This window comes from Stegostoma tigrinum, chromosome 22, assembly GCF_030684315.1.
Source record: "Stegostoma tigrinum isolate sSteTig4 chromosome 22, sSteTig4.hap1, whole genome shotgun sequence".
Taxonomy (NCBI): Eukaryota; Metazoa; Chordata; class Chondrichthyes; order Orectolobiformes; family Stegostomatidae; genus Stegostoma; species Stegostoma tigrinum.
Genome location: NC_081375.1, coordinates 37,925,930 through 37,940,998, shown reverse-complemented (window position 1 = coordinate 37,940,998; position 15,069 = coordinate 37,925,930). Strand labels below are relative to the sequence as shown.

The 15,069-nt window shown below is 42.3% G+C and overlaps 1 protein-coding gene across 4 annotated transcripts in view; it reads right to left on the bottom strand.

Annotated features, from left to right (window-relative positions):
- LOC125463498 (testis-expressed protein 47) overlaps positions 1-15,069 on the bottom strand; it is a 46,298-nt gene that overhangs the window by 15,583 nt on the left and 15,646 nt on the right. For all 4 annotated transcript variants that reach the window (XM_048554801.2, XM_048554803.2, XM_048554802.2 and 1 more), the window contains exons 4-5: positions 8,870-8,931; positions 4,089-4,290 (exon numbers count right to left, since the gene is read on the bottom strand). In XM_048554801.2, the coding sequence (XP_048410758.1) occupies positions 4,089-4,290; positions 8,870-8,931 (264 nt within the window). The remainder of the gene's footprint in view (positions 1-4,088; positions 4,291-8,869; positions 8,932-15,069) is intronic.

The window sequence follows — 15,069 nt, the reverse complement described above, 5'->3', positions numbered from 1 at the left end:
GAATTCCATTCCTAAACTTCTCTCTCTCTCTAGCTTGCTTTCACATTTAAGGCACTTCTTTATAATTTATCTCTTCGGCCAAACCTTTGGTCGTCTGACCTAATATCTCTTTTTGAGTCTTAGTGTCAACTTTTATATTATAATATTCCTATGAAGTTCCTTGGGCATTTTATTACATTAAAAGAGCCATAGATACCTAGGAGTTTGTAGCTGTAGTGTTCCTGTACAGCACTGAAGATTTTAGATAAAGAGGAAAGGGGAAGATGTGTTTGATGCATCCATCTATTACCACTAATGGAGATATTATGAAGATAAATAAACTCTTGGGAATACTTGCCAATATTTTGGAAACTGAATTAATCTGAATTTTCTTTCATGTTGTTCGTGATAATTACCTAAAATATACTTCTACTCTTTCAATTTATGATGCATCTAACCATTGTTTTTAATTTGGGAAGCATAGCAACCAAAGGTAATCCAACTTGCCAAATGGGAAGCCAACAGTTTCAGGTGGAAAACTGCTTTTCTGTCATATCCAATGAGACCATTTTAATCAATTCCAACAGTCAACAAATTGAAGGGATTGGGTGCAACGTTGGTTTTACACTGCCCAATGTTACTATCTATGCAAGTCAATGAATAGTTTTTAATGAGACATAAAATCAGCAATTCAATTTCTCCTGTGTACCCAACAAGTGAGTTTGGTCAAGTTGTACAATCTACATTTATGTTTGAGTTATTCATTCTGATGTGCTTTTTTCTCTTTTCGATTTGTTTATAGTTAGTAGAGGTCCACAATTTGAATGAACCTAATATATGAATAACATAGGGGGCCAAAGGGCCTGTTCTGTGCTGTATTGTTCTATCTGTGTTCCTACCAGTTAACTAACAGACCTGTTTTTATTAGTGATAACAACAACAAGGTGTAGAGCTGGATGAATGTAGCAGGCCAAGCAGCATCAGAAGAGCAGGAAAGCTGATGTTTCGGGTCTGGACCCTTCTTCAGAATTGGGGGAGGGGAAGGGGACTCTGAAATAAATAGAGAGAGAGGGGGAAGTGGATGGAAGATGGATAAAGGAGCAGATAGGTGGGGAGGAGACAGGCAGGTCAAGGAGGCAGGGATGGAGCCAGTAAAGGTGAGAGTAGATGGAGAGTTAGGGTGGGGGTTAGTCAGTCCAGGGAAGACAGATAGGTCAAGTAAGCAGGAATGAGGCTGGTAGGTGGGAGGAGGGGATAGGAGGGAGAAGGGATGGACAGGTTAGGGAGGTGAGGACGAGCTGGGCTGATTTTGGAATATGGTCGGAGGAGGGGACATTTTGAAGCTTCTGAAGTCCACATTGATACCATTGGGCTGCAGGGTTCCCAAGCGGAATATGAGGTGCTGTTCCGGCAACCTTCGGGTGGCATCGTTGTGGCACTGGAGGAGGCCCAGGATGGACATGTCATCCAAGGAGTGGGAGGGGGGGTTAAAATGGTTTGTGACTGGGAGGTGCAGTCATTTGTTGCAAACTGAGTGTCAGTGATCAATAAAGCAATCTCCAAGCCTCCGCTTGGTTTCCCAAGTAGAGGATGCCACAAGGAAAAGTGCCAAGATGGCAGGGAAAAGTGCTGGGGGTGGTGGGGCTGCTGGGGAGTGTGGAGTGGACAAGAGAGTCATGGAGAGAGTAGTCCCTCCGGAAAGCAGATAAGGGTGGGGAATTGTCTTTGGTAATGGGGCCAGATTGTAGATGGCGGAAGTGGTTGATGGGGTGGTACATGAGGACGAGGGGGATTCTGTTTTAGTTGTAATTGCGGGGAGGGGGTGTGAGGGCTGAGTTGTGGGAAATGTGAGAGACGCAGTCGAGGGCATTCTCAACCACTGTGGAGGGGAAGTTGCAGTCCTTGAAAATCGAGGACATCTAGGATGTCCCGGATTGGAATGCCTCATCTCAGGAGAAGATGCAGCAGAGGTGAAGGAATTGGGAATAGTGAATGGCATTTTTGCAGGAAGGTGGGTGAGAGGAGGTGTATTCTAGGTAGCTGTTGAACAGCCACATCATCCCCGGCACTTTTCCCTGCAACAGCAGGAAGTGCTACACCTGCCCCTACACCTCCCCCCTCACCCCATCCCAGGCTCCAAGAAAATCTTCCACATCAAACAGGTATTCACCTGCACATCTGCTAATGTGGTATACTGTATCCGCTGTTCCTGATGTGGCCTCCTGTGCATCATGGAAACCAAGCGGAGGCTTGGGGACCGCTTTGTGGAACACCTACACTCTGTTCGTGACAAACGACTGCACCTCCCAGTCGTGAACCACTTCAACTCCCCCTCCCACTCCTTGGACATGTTGTCAATCCTGGGCCCCCTCCGGTGCCACAACAATGCCACGGTTGCCGGAACAGCACCTCATATTTCGCTTGAGAACCCTGCAGCCCAATGGTATCAATGTGGATTTCACAAGCTTCAAAATCTCCCATCCCCCTACCGCATCCCAAAACCAGCCCAGCTCATCGCCGCCTCCCTAACTTGTCCATCCCTTCTCCTACCTATCCCCTCCTCCCACCTCAAGCACCATCCCCACTTCCTACCTACCAGCCTCATGCCTAAATACCTACTTGACCTGTCCGTCTTCCCTGAACTGACTAAACCCCACCCTAACTCCCCACCTACACTCACCTTTACTGGTCCCATCTCGGCCTCCTTGACCAGCCCGTCTCCTCTCCACCTATCTGCTCCTTTATCCATCTTCCATCCACTTACCCCTCTCTGTCTATTTAGTTCAGAATCCCCTTCCCCTCCCCCAATTCTGAAGAAGAGTCCAGACCCGAAACGTCAGCTTTCCTGCTCTTCTGATGCTGCTTGGCCTGTTGTGTTCATCCAGCTCTACACCTTGTTATCTCAGATTCTCCAGAATCGGCAGTTCCTACTATCACTGTTTTTATTAGTTCATTAAGAAACTGTAGCCCATTGTTACTAGATCACTTCCTAGATCACAACTTAATGCCAGTGAGTGAGTGCAAAATTTAGATGAAGAATCTACACATTCATGATTTTACTTCTCTTAACTTTCCTATTCTACGTAAAGGTTTGTCCCTGCTTGTCCTATTGAATCTTTCTTTACAAAGGAGTTGGTATTTAGCAACTTCAGATGAAAGAGAGCAGTCTAATTTTCAGTTCAGTCGTAAAAAGACCTTGTTTAAAAATATCAATGCTCAGAATCCCACTTTGGTCCTGAAGGTGTGTTGATTTAGTACATTTAAAAAGAAAGCTTGCACTAATATAACACCACTCGCATTTTAATGGCCAAATAACTTCACTTGCATTTATAAGTGTAACCATTAGTATGTAGACAACCAATTTACTTGCAGCAAGATGTCACAAGCAATAATGAGGCATATGATCAGGGGATTTGATTTTGAATGGGATAGGTTGAGGGATAAATGTTGAAGAGACGCATTCTCCCACTCTTCAAATCATCGATTCTTCATCCACCTTATCATGAAGTCAGATTTTGGCCTCTCATTCAAATTTGGTGCCTACAGCAAGAATCAACTTCCCCAATCTTGCGTTAAAATGTCAGTCCATGTTACAGGCATCAGTTCTACAGTAGAGATTAAGCTCACAACTTTCTGACTTAGAATTAGAAGTATCATCACCAAACCAACCTAGTGCACAAGGATTATTTGCTGCCTTTGCTAAATTAATAAACAGTATTAATTAGTATATCAGATAGTAAAATGTACCATAGTATAAATTGTCAATTCATTTCATTTTCTTAACCAGAATAGGTAAATAATAAATGGAGTTGTAGCCTGCTGTGCCAGATGGAATTTATGCAAAACTGTGCATGCATATTGTCTCGAAGCTGAAGGTGACGCTATTCTGATGGAAGAGTGATTCTCATGGATGCAAGAGCCTCGTGTAAGCTGATAAGAGTGCAGAATTAGCTAAACCATATTAAATGTTATCCTACTTGGCTGGGAGCATTACGCAACTCAAGCAAATTAAAGAAAGAAGGTGGGAAAACAGATTGTTATCAAGATAGGTAAACAAAGCAGTATCTTAATAGACAAAAAATAGTTTTGTTGAGGTACCGACTAGCTACCTTATAGGTTTTCTGTATGTGTGTTCCCAGCTTAAGAAACAAAGTTAGGAATTCACTGACGATCTTCTCAATTGGTTCCCCCTGTAAAGTATCATCCAGACGTTCTGCAGTGATATTCAGGACATTATATTCCCATTGCTGGAAGAGTCTGCTTGGAATATTATGTGATATTAACAGAATTTTGGGCTCCAAAAGTAAGGCTCTGAAACAATTTGGAAATAGACAAATATTTTAAAATTCAAGACCTTTACGTTTATACAGAGGGTGTCCTGTTTCTTCTCCCATTCCCATTATTCTGCCATGACTTCAGTCAAATCCCCGGACAAACAGCATAAAGACACATTTGCATCATTTTAGTTAATTATCAGTTGCAGTGAGTGATGTGAACCAACCCTACAGAATGAGCTACAAAGTTGACTTGATTAAATTGGTGATAACAATTAGCACAGAAAAATTACAAACTGCCACCTATGGAGTTCTCAAGTTGTACACTTGCTTTCCTTAAAAATATCTTTCTGGATACAAAATGCTGTCAGATTTGCTTTGAGATTGGTTTTTGTCTAATTCTTCAGCAATCAGTTAATTTTCTACATATGCAATTCCTCCACCTGCTCCTTCATAAACCATTCCATTTCTATGCACTGCATAACACTGATAGCAGGACCACCTTTTAACACAACACCTCTACCTAATGGGCTCCTTTCCGGCTATTTTGAACTTTGCAGCAGGAAACATTCTAAATTGTTTCTGGAACCAAATTGAACATATTCTTTTTCCCCCTACTGCTTACAATCCAGAAAAGAGGGCACTTGCAAAATTTATTGAAAGCTGTGGGAAGCTACAACTAATGGAAAACTCCCATAAACCTTTGAATTAATTCATGCACAATGAACATCCTTTGAACATCATGATCAGCTTTTTACCCATAGTGTTCCCTATACTGTTCAGTTCAGTAATAAGATAGTCCAAGCAGGTTTTCCACACTCAGGGGATTTATTTTCCAAGGATTTTTCTTGATTGTCTGCCAGAATTGTGGTGAAAATTCCTGAAAAATAGCATACTCTAAGCCATGGCAGATAAGATAGGAAAACCGTCAGAGAATTTGCCACTTCCATTATTGTGTTCAGATGGAAGCGTGTGTGTGCAGAAGAGACAAAGATGCAAACAAACTGCTAATTTTACAGATGTTTGGCAAAGTAAGGGTATCGGAAGAATCTGCAAGGAAATCCCCAGAGGCAATCATAGAGCCATAGAATCGCTACAGATTGGAAGCAGGCCATTCAGTGCATCAAATCTACACTGACCCTCTGAACAGCATCCTATCCACACCCTCCCCACTACCCTATGCTTGTAACCCTGCATTTGCCATGGCTCACCCATCTAGCTTGTATATCCCTGGACACTATGGGGTAATTTAACATGGCCAATCCACCTAACCTGGACTCTGGGAGGAAATCAAAGCGCCCGGAGGAAACCCACTCAGACACAGGGAGAATGTGCAGACTCCACACAGACAGTTGCCCGAAGATGGAATTGAAGCTACTCCCAGATGCTGTGAGGCAGCAGTGCGAACCACCGAACAGTTAACCATTTTGGATGAGGAACCTGCCCCTTGCATTTGTGCCTTACAATCACTCTCAGAAAATGCTATCTTTCCCGGCTATCCACAATAACCAATGCTTGCAATTCTATCCTTTCTCTCCTTTGAGTGAAAGAGAGGATGCAACCAAAGGGAGGGGAGATGGGGTTGGGAAGGTGGAAGGGTGTAGTGAAGGAGAGGATGCAACCTAGGGGAGAGGAGACGGGGGGTGGTGGGGATGAGGTGTAGCTGGTGCTCCTCCAGTGTCAGGTGCTCTACGTGCCCACTTCCTTGAGCAGGAAGAAGGTCTTGTTCCAGGAAACAGCAGTGAACAGTGATGACAACCTAAGCATCCTTAAGGACTGGTGCTCAGACATGTCCAGACCATTCACTTGTACAGAGTATGATTGCACATTCGTGGTGCTGGATGGCCTGTGAATGTGGCTGAGGAGCAGGAAGTTGAAGCCCACTGCTAGTGTTTTTCATACTGCTACAGAGTGCTGGAGCTGTTTCTCTTCTCCGGTGCCCTCCAGCAAAGGTACAGCCTGCAGCTGCTTCAGTTGCTCCTATGCTGCGGTGAAAGCTGGCAGAAGCTGAAGGTGAGTCAAGTGCTAGCCAGGTTAAAAACCACTTCCAAGCAGTTGGCAGCTGCCTCTCACCTGTCCATGACTGCAGGTCTCACTAATCCCAGGCCAAGAGGCCTGACAGTCGCTCTTGTGCACTTACCTCAGTGACCCCGCGGCGTCGCTAACACTTTGGGAAATACATCACCCTGGCTGTTACATCCAGAATTTGTGACTAAAATGGAGTTTAATGAGCTGCCCACCAGCTGCACAGAGGTCTCCACACAACTTCAGATGCACCCTTGGAAACCTCGCAGAGTGTGGAATGATATCAAGTTCCCATCCCAGTGTCACCTTTAGGAGATTTAAATGCCCACATGCACCCAAAATCGCTGGCCCTTGCCTGCAAAAAAATTCACCTTCAAAGTCAATTTGCATAAACATGTAGAATCATAGAATCCCTACAGTGTGGAAACAGGCCCTTTGGCCCAAAAGGTCCACACTGACCCTCAGAACATCCCACCCAGACCCATTCCCCTACAACCCACCTACTCTACACATCGGTGAACACTAGGGGCAATTTAGCACGACCGATCCGCTTAGCCTGCCCATCTTTAGACTCTGCGGGGAAACCTGAGCAACTGGAGGAAATCCATGCAGACATCGGGAGAATGGGCAAACTCCACACAGACAATCACCGGAAATCTCTGGTATATTTTCCAATTGTACATATTATTACTTCAATATCCCTTAATTTTAGATTACACTCTTTTTATAGACATTAATAGACCTGCACAATTGAATTCTGAAGGTATCAAACAATGGCTGAATATGGCTGCTGACCTAATTCTGAACAGGTGCCCTGGCCAGTGGAATATGGCCTCCTGTATGTCCACGGATGGGGTCATCTGCAAGCAAGATATGAAGCTGGTATTAACAACAATGAGACAGTCGCCAACAGTGGTGATCATTGGAGGTTGGCTGTGTGGAAGGCCAACGGAAGAGCTAAGCAAAAATGAAAAGCTCAGCCAGGCAAGAGGAAGGCTCAGAGAAAGCAGAGGCCAGCAAATCATACAGCCTCTCAGCACACCTTAATTCCTTCCCAGAAAATGTGGCATTTCAGAGTGGGGTTCCTGAACATCGCCAGGTGATGTTTAATGCTCTGTGGCCATCAACTCCTCCAGCCCCTTCTTCATGGTTACATATGCACCTAGATGACCCTGGGTGAAGGAGCACACATTGCTCGATGGCACACTTGAGACCTTTTGCAGTGAGTACTGTAGGGGCTGGAATCATTATCTTTGCCCAAGACCACGTTTTAATGTCAGTTTAAATTTGCTTTGCGTATTTGATTTTTATCATGATACTAGGTGGCCATCGACAGGTCCTGGCAGCAGGTCATGGCTGTCTTTAGATCCAACTGCCAGCCTTTGCTCTGTCGGTCAGTCTGCATCCTGATGTCCCTGGAGAGGCAGCATGTTGTGCCCAATGGTATCCTCAAGGTTTCTGCAACAACTGGCTAGTGCGATGGCATTATCTCTCCACAAAACAACATTTCAAGTTACATTTTAATTTTGCTTTGAATGTTTGATTTTTGTTACAATGCTCTGAGAGGAGCTACTACCTTTAAAACCTGATTTAAATAGTTTAATTCGAATGTTCTTTTTCAAAAGAGTATAGGGCAACATTACAGTGCTCTTGTGCAGTGGTAACCTCAGGCCAGGAGATTCGGGTTCAAGTCCCACCTGCTCCAGAGGTGTGTGGTAACATCTCTGAAAATGTTGATTAGTACATAGCTGTAAGGAGATATTGCAGTGTTCCTGTGGCACGTTGGCAGTGTCTCTACTTTTGAGACCTGGGTTCAAGTCCCACTTGCTGCAGAAGTGTGTCATGCACATCTGATCAGGGGATTAACATTTTTAACGAGATACTAGGTGGCGATTCATAGGCCCAAGCGGCAGCTTTGTTGAAGAGGTCATTAGACCCTATTACCTGCTTTCTCTGAGGTTACGTTTGTATCTCAGTGCTCTCAGAGAGGGAGAGTGCAGTGTTCACATCAAGTTGTCTACAACAGGAGGGCACCCCAGGGGATGGAAACCATTATCTACCACCCATAGTGACATTTAGTTTTGTTAAGCTTCATTTTCCCTCCTTTTTTGTGACAGTGTCCCTGTAATGGGCTTGTCAGGTGGTTTGTTTTCAGAAGAATGTAAAGAGACACATTGAAACTGGTGACACGTTTGAGTCAGGAAGTCAGAATTCGCTAATGATGCTTAACTCTTTCAGTAAATCTAAGATTGTGTCAACGATTGGCTACAGTACCCTACTACTATAGGTTTTTATGGACATTAATAGGCCTGCAGAATTGAAGTCTGAAGGTATCAACAATCTTTGAATGTGGTTACTGACGTAATTCTGAACAAGTGACCTGGCCAGTGGAATATGGCCTCCTGTATATTTATCGATGCAAGCAAGATGCATTGGAAGATGCTGGGGAAAGACAGCAAGGTGAGAAGATGGTGAGAGAATGAACGACCCTGTAAAAAAGGAAACAATCCCTTCAGGAAGGAGAGATATGACTCAGACATCAAACATCTGAATTATTACCATTGTGATACCGTGGAACAGTGTAGCTTTACCTTTCTTGTTGTTGCATATCTTTTAGATCCCGGATCACTGAATATAATACATCACTGGAAGACTGTGGGTAAAGGAAAATGGTCAATGCAATGGAAGCGGCATTCAAAAGCACTGATTTTATTTTCAGGAAGGCATTTTCTATGGGTCATGAGTGGTTTCTTTGTAAACCAAACTACATCAAGAATGAGAGATAATGAAATGTGAGGCTGGATGAACACAGCAGGCCCAGCAGCATCTGGGAGATGTTGCTGGGCCTGCTGTGTTCATCCAGCCTCACATTTCACTATCTTGGATTCTCCAGCATCTGCAGTTCCCATTATCACCACGACATCAAGAATGACTTTACCTGCCATGGGTAAACAAAGCCAGCTTCCCCTGGGGTGATAGTACCTGGTTCAACTGGTTGTCATCAGCAACAGTGAAGTTTGTCCAAAAGCTGTAGTAGTTTGCTTTTACCGTTCTTTACTTTGCCTCATTTCGAGAGCAATAGTTGCTGAATAAATGCAACTGTAGCTTGGCTTCATTTTGACAATAAACAATTACTACAATGATATGATTGATGAGCAGTAAACTGAGGGAAGGTAAAAGCAAACTATTACAGATTTTATGGATGGTCCATGGAGATAAGGAAAGTTAAAGAGAAAAAAAGCACTGGGGAAAATAGTAACTGAAATAAATAATAATCGTGCAACCATAAACTCAAAGAAAATCCCATTCATACTAGCACGGCTCATCATCATGATCATTGCCTAACAATGGATCTCTCCACTGCATGGTAGGAAAACATTTCAGCTTTGACATCTTCATCAAGTAGGGATACTAATACTACAAAAAGGGGAGAACGGTGGAAAAAGAAAGTATCCCCAGGGGTAAAATTTCCACTGGGTTGCGCTCTTGTTACCAGCACAGTTTGCTCAAAATTAGTCAAGCCACCTCAAAAGCCTCCAGAAAAAGTATTTCCACAGACTGTAACTCCAGTTTCCCCATCCTTTGTGCGATTTAAAAAGCAGCATACTAAAAGCTTGGTCTGTCCCGATCAAATCCCCAGACGTAATTATACACCATTTGGAGTTTCTGCAAATTGAATCGATTTGAACATTGCAAAGGTTCTTATAATTAAACTTTTTTTTTAAGTAGGGACAATGCACAAGCAGTAGGCATGTTTTAATGGTCTTTTGATTTTTTTTCCATTATTTACTAAGAAACTGCCTCTTATACATTAATATAGCAGTGAAATGTCTCTGGATAGATTTTTCGTTAGTCATTTTCAATTTTTTATAGTCTCCTCACTCACAGCTGGTGGACTGGACACACTGATGGAAAGTGTTAATTTCTCGAGAGAAACCCATCTACCATGCAACTGTAATAACAAGGTGTAGAGCTGGAGGAACACGGCAGGCCAAGCAGCATGACAGGAGCAGGAAAGCTGACGTTACGGGCCTAGACCCTTCTTCAGAAAAGTTCCTGCTACCACCACAGAGCTGTACCTTTCAGGGCTACCAGTGTCATCAAGTTGCCAATCATATCAACAAGTAGTATTTTTTTTTAAAAATACTTGGCTTTTTAAAAAGTATTTCCTAAAATGATAAACAATTGCATAGCTTCATAGCAGATTTTGTGTCTTGGTAATATGCAGAGTCATTGAGTCATAGAGTTGTACAGCATGGAAACAGACCCTTCGGTCCAATTCGTCCATGCCAACCAGATATTCTAAATTAATCTAGTTCCATTTGCCAACATCTGGCCCACATCCCTCTAAACTCTTCCTATTCATATATCCATCCAGGTGCCTTTTAAATGCTGTAATTGTACCAGCCTCCACCACTTCCTCTGGCAACTTGTTCCATTCACGTATCACCCTCTGCGTGAAAAAGTTGCCCCTTAGGTCTCTTTTAAATCTTTCCCCTCTCACCTTAAACCTATGGTCTCTAGTTTTGGACTTCCCTATACTGGGAAAAGGGCCTTGGCTACTCACTGTATCCATGCCCCTCATGATTTTATAAACCTCTATAAAGTCAGCCCTTGGCCTCTGACACTCCAGGGAAAATAGCCCCAGCCTTTTCAGCCTCCCCCTATAGATCAAACCCTCCAATCCTGGCAATTGGTCATCCCACATGTAACTCTGTTTGAGTTGAAATTTTACGTGCAAAAGTACTTTTGAAAACCTGCAGAAAAGTGGCCTAATCACAAAGCAGAAACTCTGACCTTGTATTTTTTAACTACATTGTTTTGTGGTCGGTGTCACCCTTATGAGTATATGTTACACCATTTCCGGGTTTCCAACACTCTTCTGTCTGTCACATATTCTAGGAGAGTATCTGGTGCTCTAATTGTGGCCTAACCAATGTGCAGTGGAGTTTCTTCATCACTTTATAGCTTCTGTGTTCAATGTTTTGTACTCAAAACCCAAAATTCAATTTGACCCTTTACAAATGTTCCCGACCCAGCTTTTAAGTATCTTCCATATATCTATGTTCTCCACTCGATTTTATCTAGCTGAAATATTTCAGTATTAACAGCATCTAATAATCATTATGCATATATGTGTTAAAAGTGCAACACATTATACTCACACTTAAAGTGTAAAAGTATTAAAAGTGCAATATAAAATGGTGTCCTGGATGGAAGATACAAAAAATATAGAATGCACTGAATAAGAGCAAATGAATGCTTGTCTGATTGGCAAGATGATGTATACCAGGGATCTGTGCTGAGATTGCTTTTATCCTCTGTATACATAATAATTTTGATATGGAGATAAAAGAAAGAATAGTAAAAATTAAAGATAACTCTAAATTATAGGATATGTAACTGTGAAAAAAAATCAGGAGACTATAAGATGGGCAGTCAGAATAATAATGAGATGTAGGACAAATGCTGACCAATTTTTTAAAAACATGTGAAACAGGTAATTTTTGGCAATATATATGGATAAGTAGAAATTAATTTGGTATAGCTCAGCTACATAAAACCTTTGTTATCAGGATAATCCAAAACTCCCATTCCATACAATCAGTTACATTTCAGCAGTGTTAAAATAACTGCACTGTGCAATATATTAAATACATTCAGCGATATTGTTGGCAGATTCATTAATAAACATCAACCTTTTGAACCTTCAAATGCGAATTAGCTTAAAGCAGGCATTGTTTAAAAGCGTTCATCCACTTTGGACTCATTTCTATGGTGATATCTTTCCAACACTAGTAATGAAGTAATTAATCTGATACAACTCACTTGTTGCTGTGTTGTGCAATGACTGGTCAGCCAAGCATAAGAAATACAATAGAAAGAATGACAATGTATTGATTACATCTCACTCAGTACGAAGTACTGGCTAGTGTTAGAAATGGAAAAGATAATTCTAGGTCGAAGGTGTGATCTTGTGTTATGGGAGGAGCATATTTCTTTGTTGGAATAGAGGAGGCTTTGAGTTGAGAGAGCACTTGAGATACACTTTTCACATTATTAAACAAACTGAATTACGTGATTTTGAACATATGTTTAGTGTGCCTTACTTTGTAAAGGGCTGGATTTTACATGCCCAAGTCAGGAATGTTGCACACACTTGTCCCCACCCTCTACTCCCCTGACTAATCAAACTGTTGACGTGATGATGTCAGATTGACACCCTATCAATCTCCGATAATATGGAAGGTGTGTAAATGCTGATAATAATCAGTTGCCCAACCAATATTTTGAAATTTTTACCTGTAAACTGTTAGTCTTGATAGGATTGCTCAAACTTTTCTATTGCCTGGCACATTTTTCAGGTGTGGGCATTAAAAAATATTGGAGTCCTTTACTACAATGTAAACAAGTGGTAGAAAAGGCCTGCTTCTGACACCATGGTTGAAAGTGCCAGGAGATCCCGCCAACTAAGGTGGCAGCATCTATAAGTTTCTTTAAAAAAAACTTATCTTTTTTGCACTAGCATTGCTGCCTCACAGCGCCAGGGACCCAGGTTTAATTCCACCCTCGGGCAACCGTCTGTGCGGACTCCCGTGTCTGCATGGATTTCCTCCAGGTGCACCGGTTTCCTCTCATAGTCCAAAGATGTGCAGGCTAGGTGGATTGGCCATGCTAAATTGCCTGTAGTGTTCAGGAGTTTGTAGATTACGTCAGTTATAGGGGGATGGGTCTTGGTGGGATGCTGTGAGGGTCAGTGTTGGCTTATTGGGCCGAAGGGCCTGTTTCCTTGCTGACTGGATTCTATGATTTTACGAATGAGGCCTGATTCTAAAAGTATGGGGTCTTTATAGTTTTAGTTATCAATTTTTGAGTTGTGTGACTGCACATTACCCCTTTACTGCATGATGTCCCAGTCGACAGCACTGCTTCTTGGAACTCACCAGTTATCTATTCACACAAGGGTATGATTCATTGTATATTATGAATGCAGCCACAACAAAAATCCTCACTTCTATTCTAATGTTAACTCAAAATCACAAGAACTGACCAACAACTATGAAGAGTTGAATCAGCCCTAGTTAGTTAAAGATTAAAATTTTAAGTCAGGAATTGTCAATGATTGTAAAACTAAATGAGGACCATAGATGCAGAAAGATAGGATAGGAATGCACATTCACACTATTAGCAAGGATAGTGTCGGCCTTGTATGAAATGCAGACAATGCCTGTGTGAGAAAAGAGTATATTACATCAAATACCTGAACAATGTGCCGTGGGAACTACAAGACTTAATATTGTGGTATTTTGTCTACAGCTCGGAAGGTTAACCCTGTAGAGTTGGTTTAATGCCTTATGCTGATAAAAATAATACTCCTTGAGGATGCCTGAAAATAAACATCCATTATCACTATCTGAAACTCCCATCAATTTGTTGAGTTGTGAGGCAACATCATGGAATCTAAAAACTGGCATACTGGGATGTCATGTTGAGGTTGTACAGGACATTGATGAGGCCTCATCTGGAATACTGTATCCAGTTTTGCTTGCCTTGTTTTGAAGGATATTATTAAATTGGAGAGGGTTCAGAAAAGGTTTACCAGGATGTTGCTGGGGCTGGAAAGTTTGAGTTACAAGGAGAGGCTGAATAGGCTGCGTCTTTTATCATTGGAACGTAGGAGGTTGAGGGATGGCCTTATAGAGGTTTAAAATCATGTGGGGTATAAATAAGATGAACGGTATGTGTCTTTTCCCTAGGGTGGGGGTTTCAAGATTGGGGGCACATTTTTCAGGTGAAAGGAGAAAGGTTTTAAAAAGACACGGGGGCAACTCTTTTTCCACAGAGAGTGGTTTGTATGTGGAATGAGCTTCCAGAGGAAGTGGTGGATACAGGTACAATTACAATGTTTAAACAACATTTTGTCAGTACCTGAATAAGAAATGTTTGAAGGATATGGGCCAAGTAGAGGCAGGTGGAACTAGGTTAGTTTGGGATTATCGTTAGCATGGTCTGGTTGGATCAAAGGGTCTGTGTCCAAGCTGTATGAATCTGTGACTCTAAATTGGCCTTGATAATAGCAAGAAGGTCAGAGGGTTTGTGGTTGGGAAATAATATCCTTCGCGCCTACAACTGCCCCCTCTCTTGTGGTCAGCCTGTAATGACAATCTGACGCTGGATTGGATGCACAGAGACAGCAGGGTCTTGAGGAAGTGGAATTCTCAGTTTCTGGCCTGCCTCTCTGAAAAGTATAAAATGCAGCCCACTGCTTATGTTTCAAATCAAACTGCACTCAATCTAATGTGAGCACAATCCACTTTTGCATCCAGACACCCCACACAGGACATGGTTATCCAGTTCAAGTCACCGAGGGCAGTGTCACTCCTATAATGGGTTATGTAATCAGAAAAACAAATAAAGACAGAGTGGGACAATTGCATAAAAATCAGACATGTAGGCCATAGGAAATCTGATTGGACTCAAGAACATATCTATGGAGCAAACTAGAATGCATAGCAGGCACAGAGGCCAGTAACTGACCAGGACAGCAATTGATAGCAATGATTGCATCTGTGTAGGAGCTCCAGTAAGATGAAATAAAATTAGTGAAAGACACAAGTTGGTTTTCTGTTTACATTCAGGCTGAAAGGGAAGTATTCTTCTTTTTCAAGCTGAAACTGCTTCTTTCCAATGCTGTGGTAGGACTTAATTTCTCATATCTGTTTTTTCCCATTTTTGGAAATGGTGAACTGTGTGCTTCACCATGTCATCTAACAAATGCTTCCCATAACTG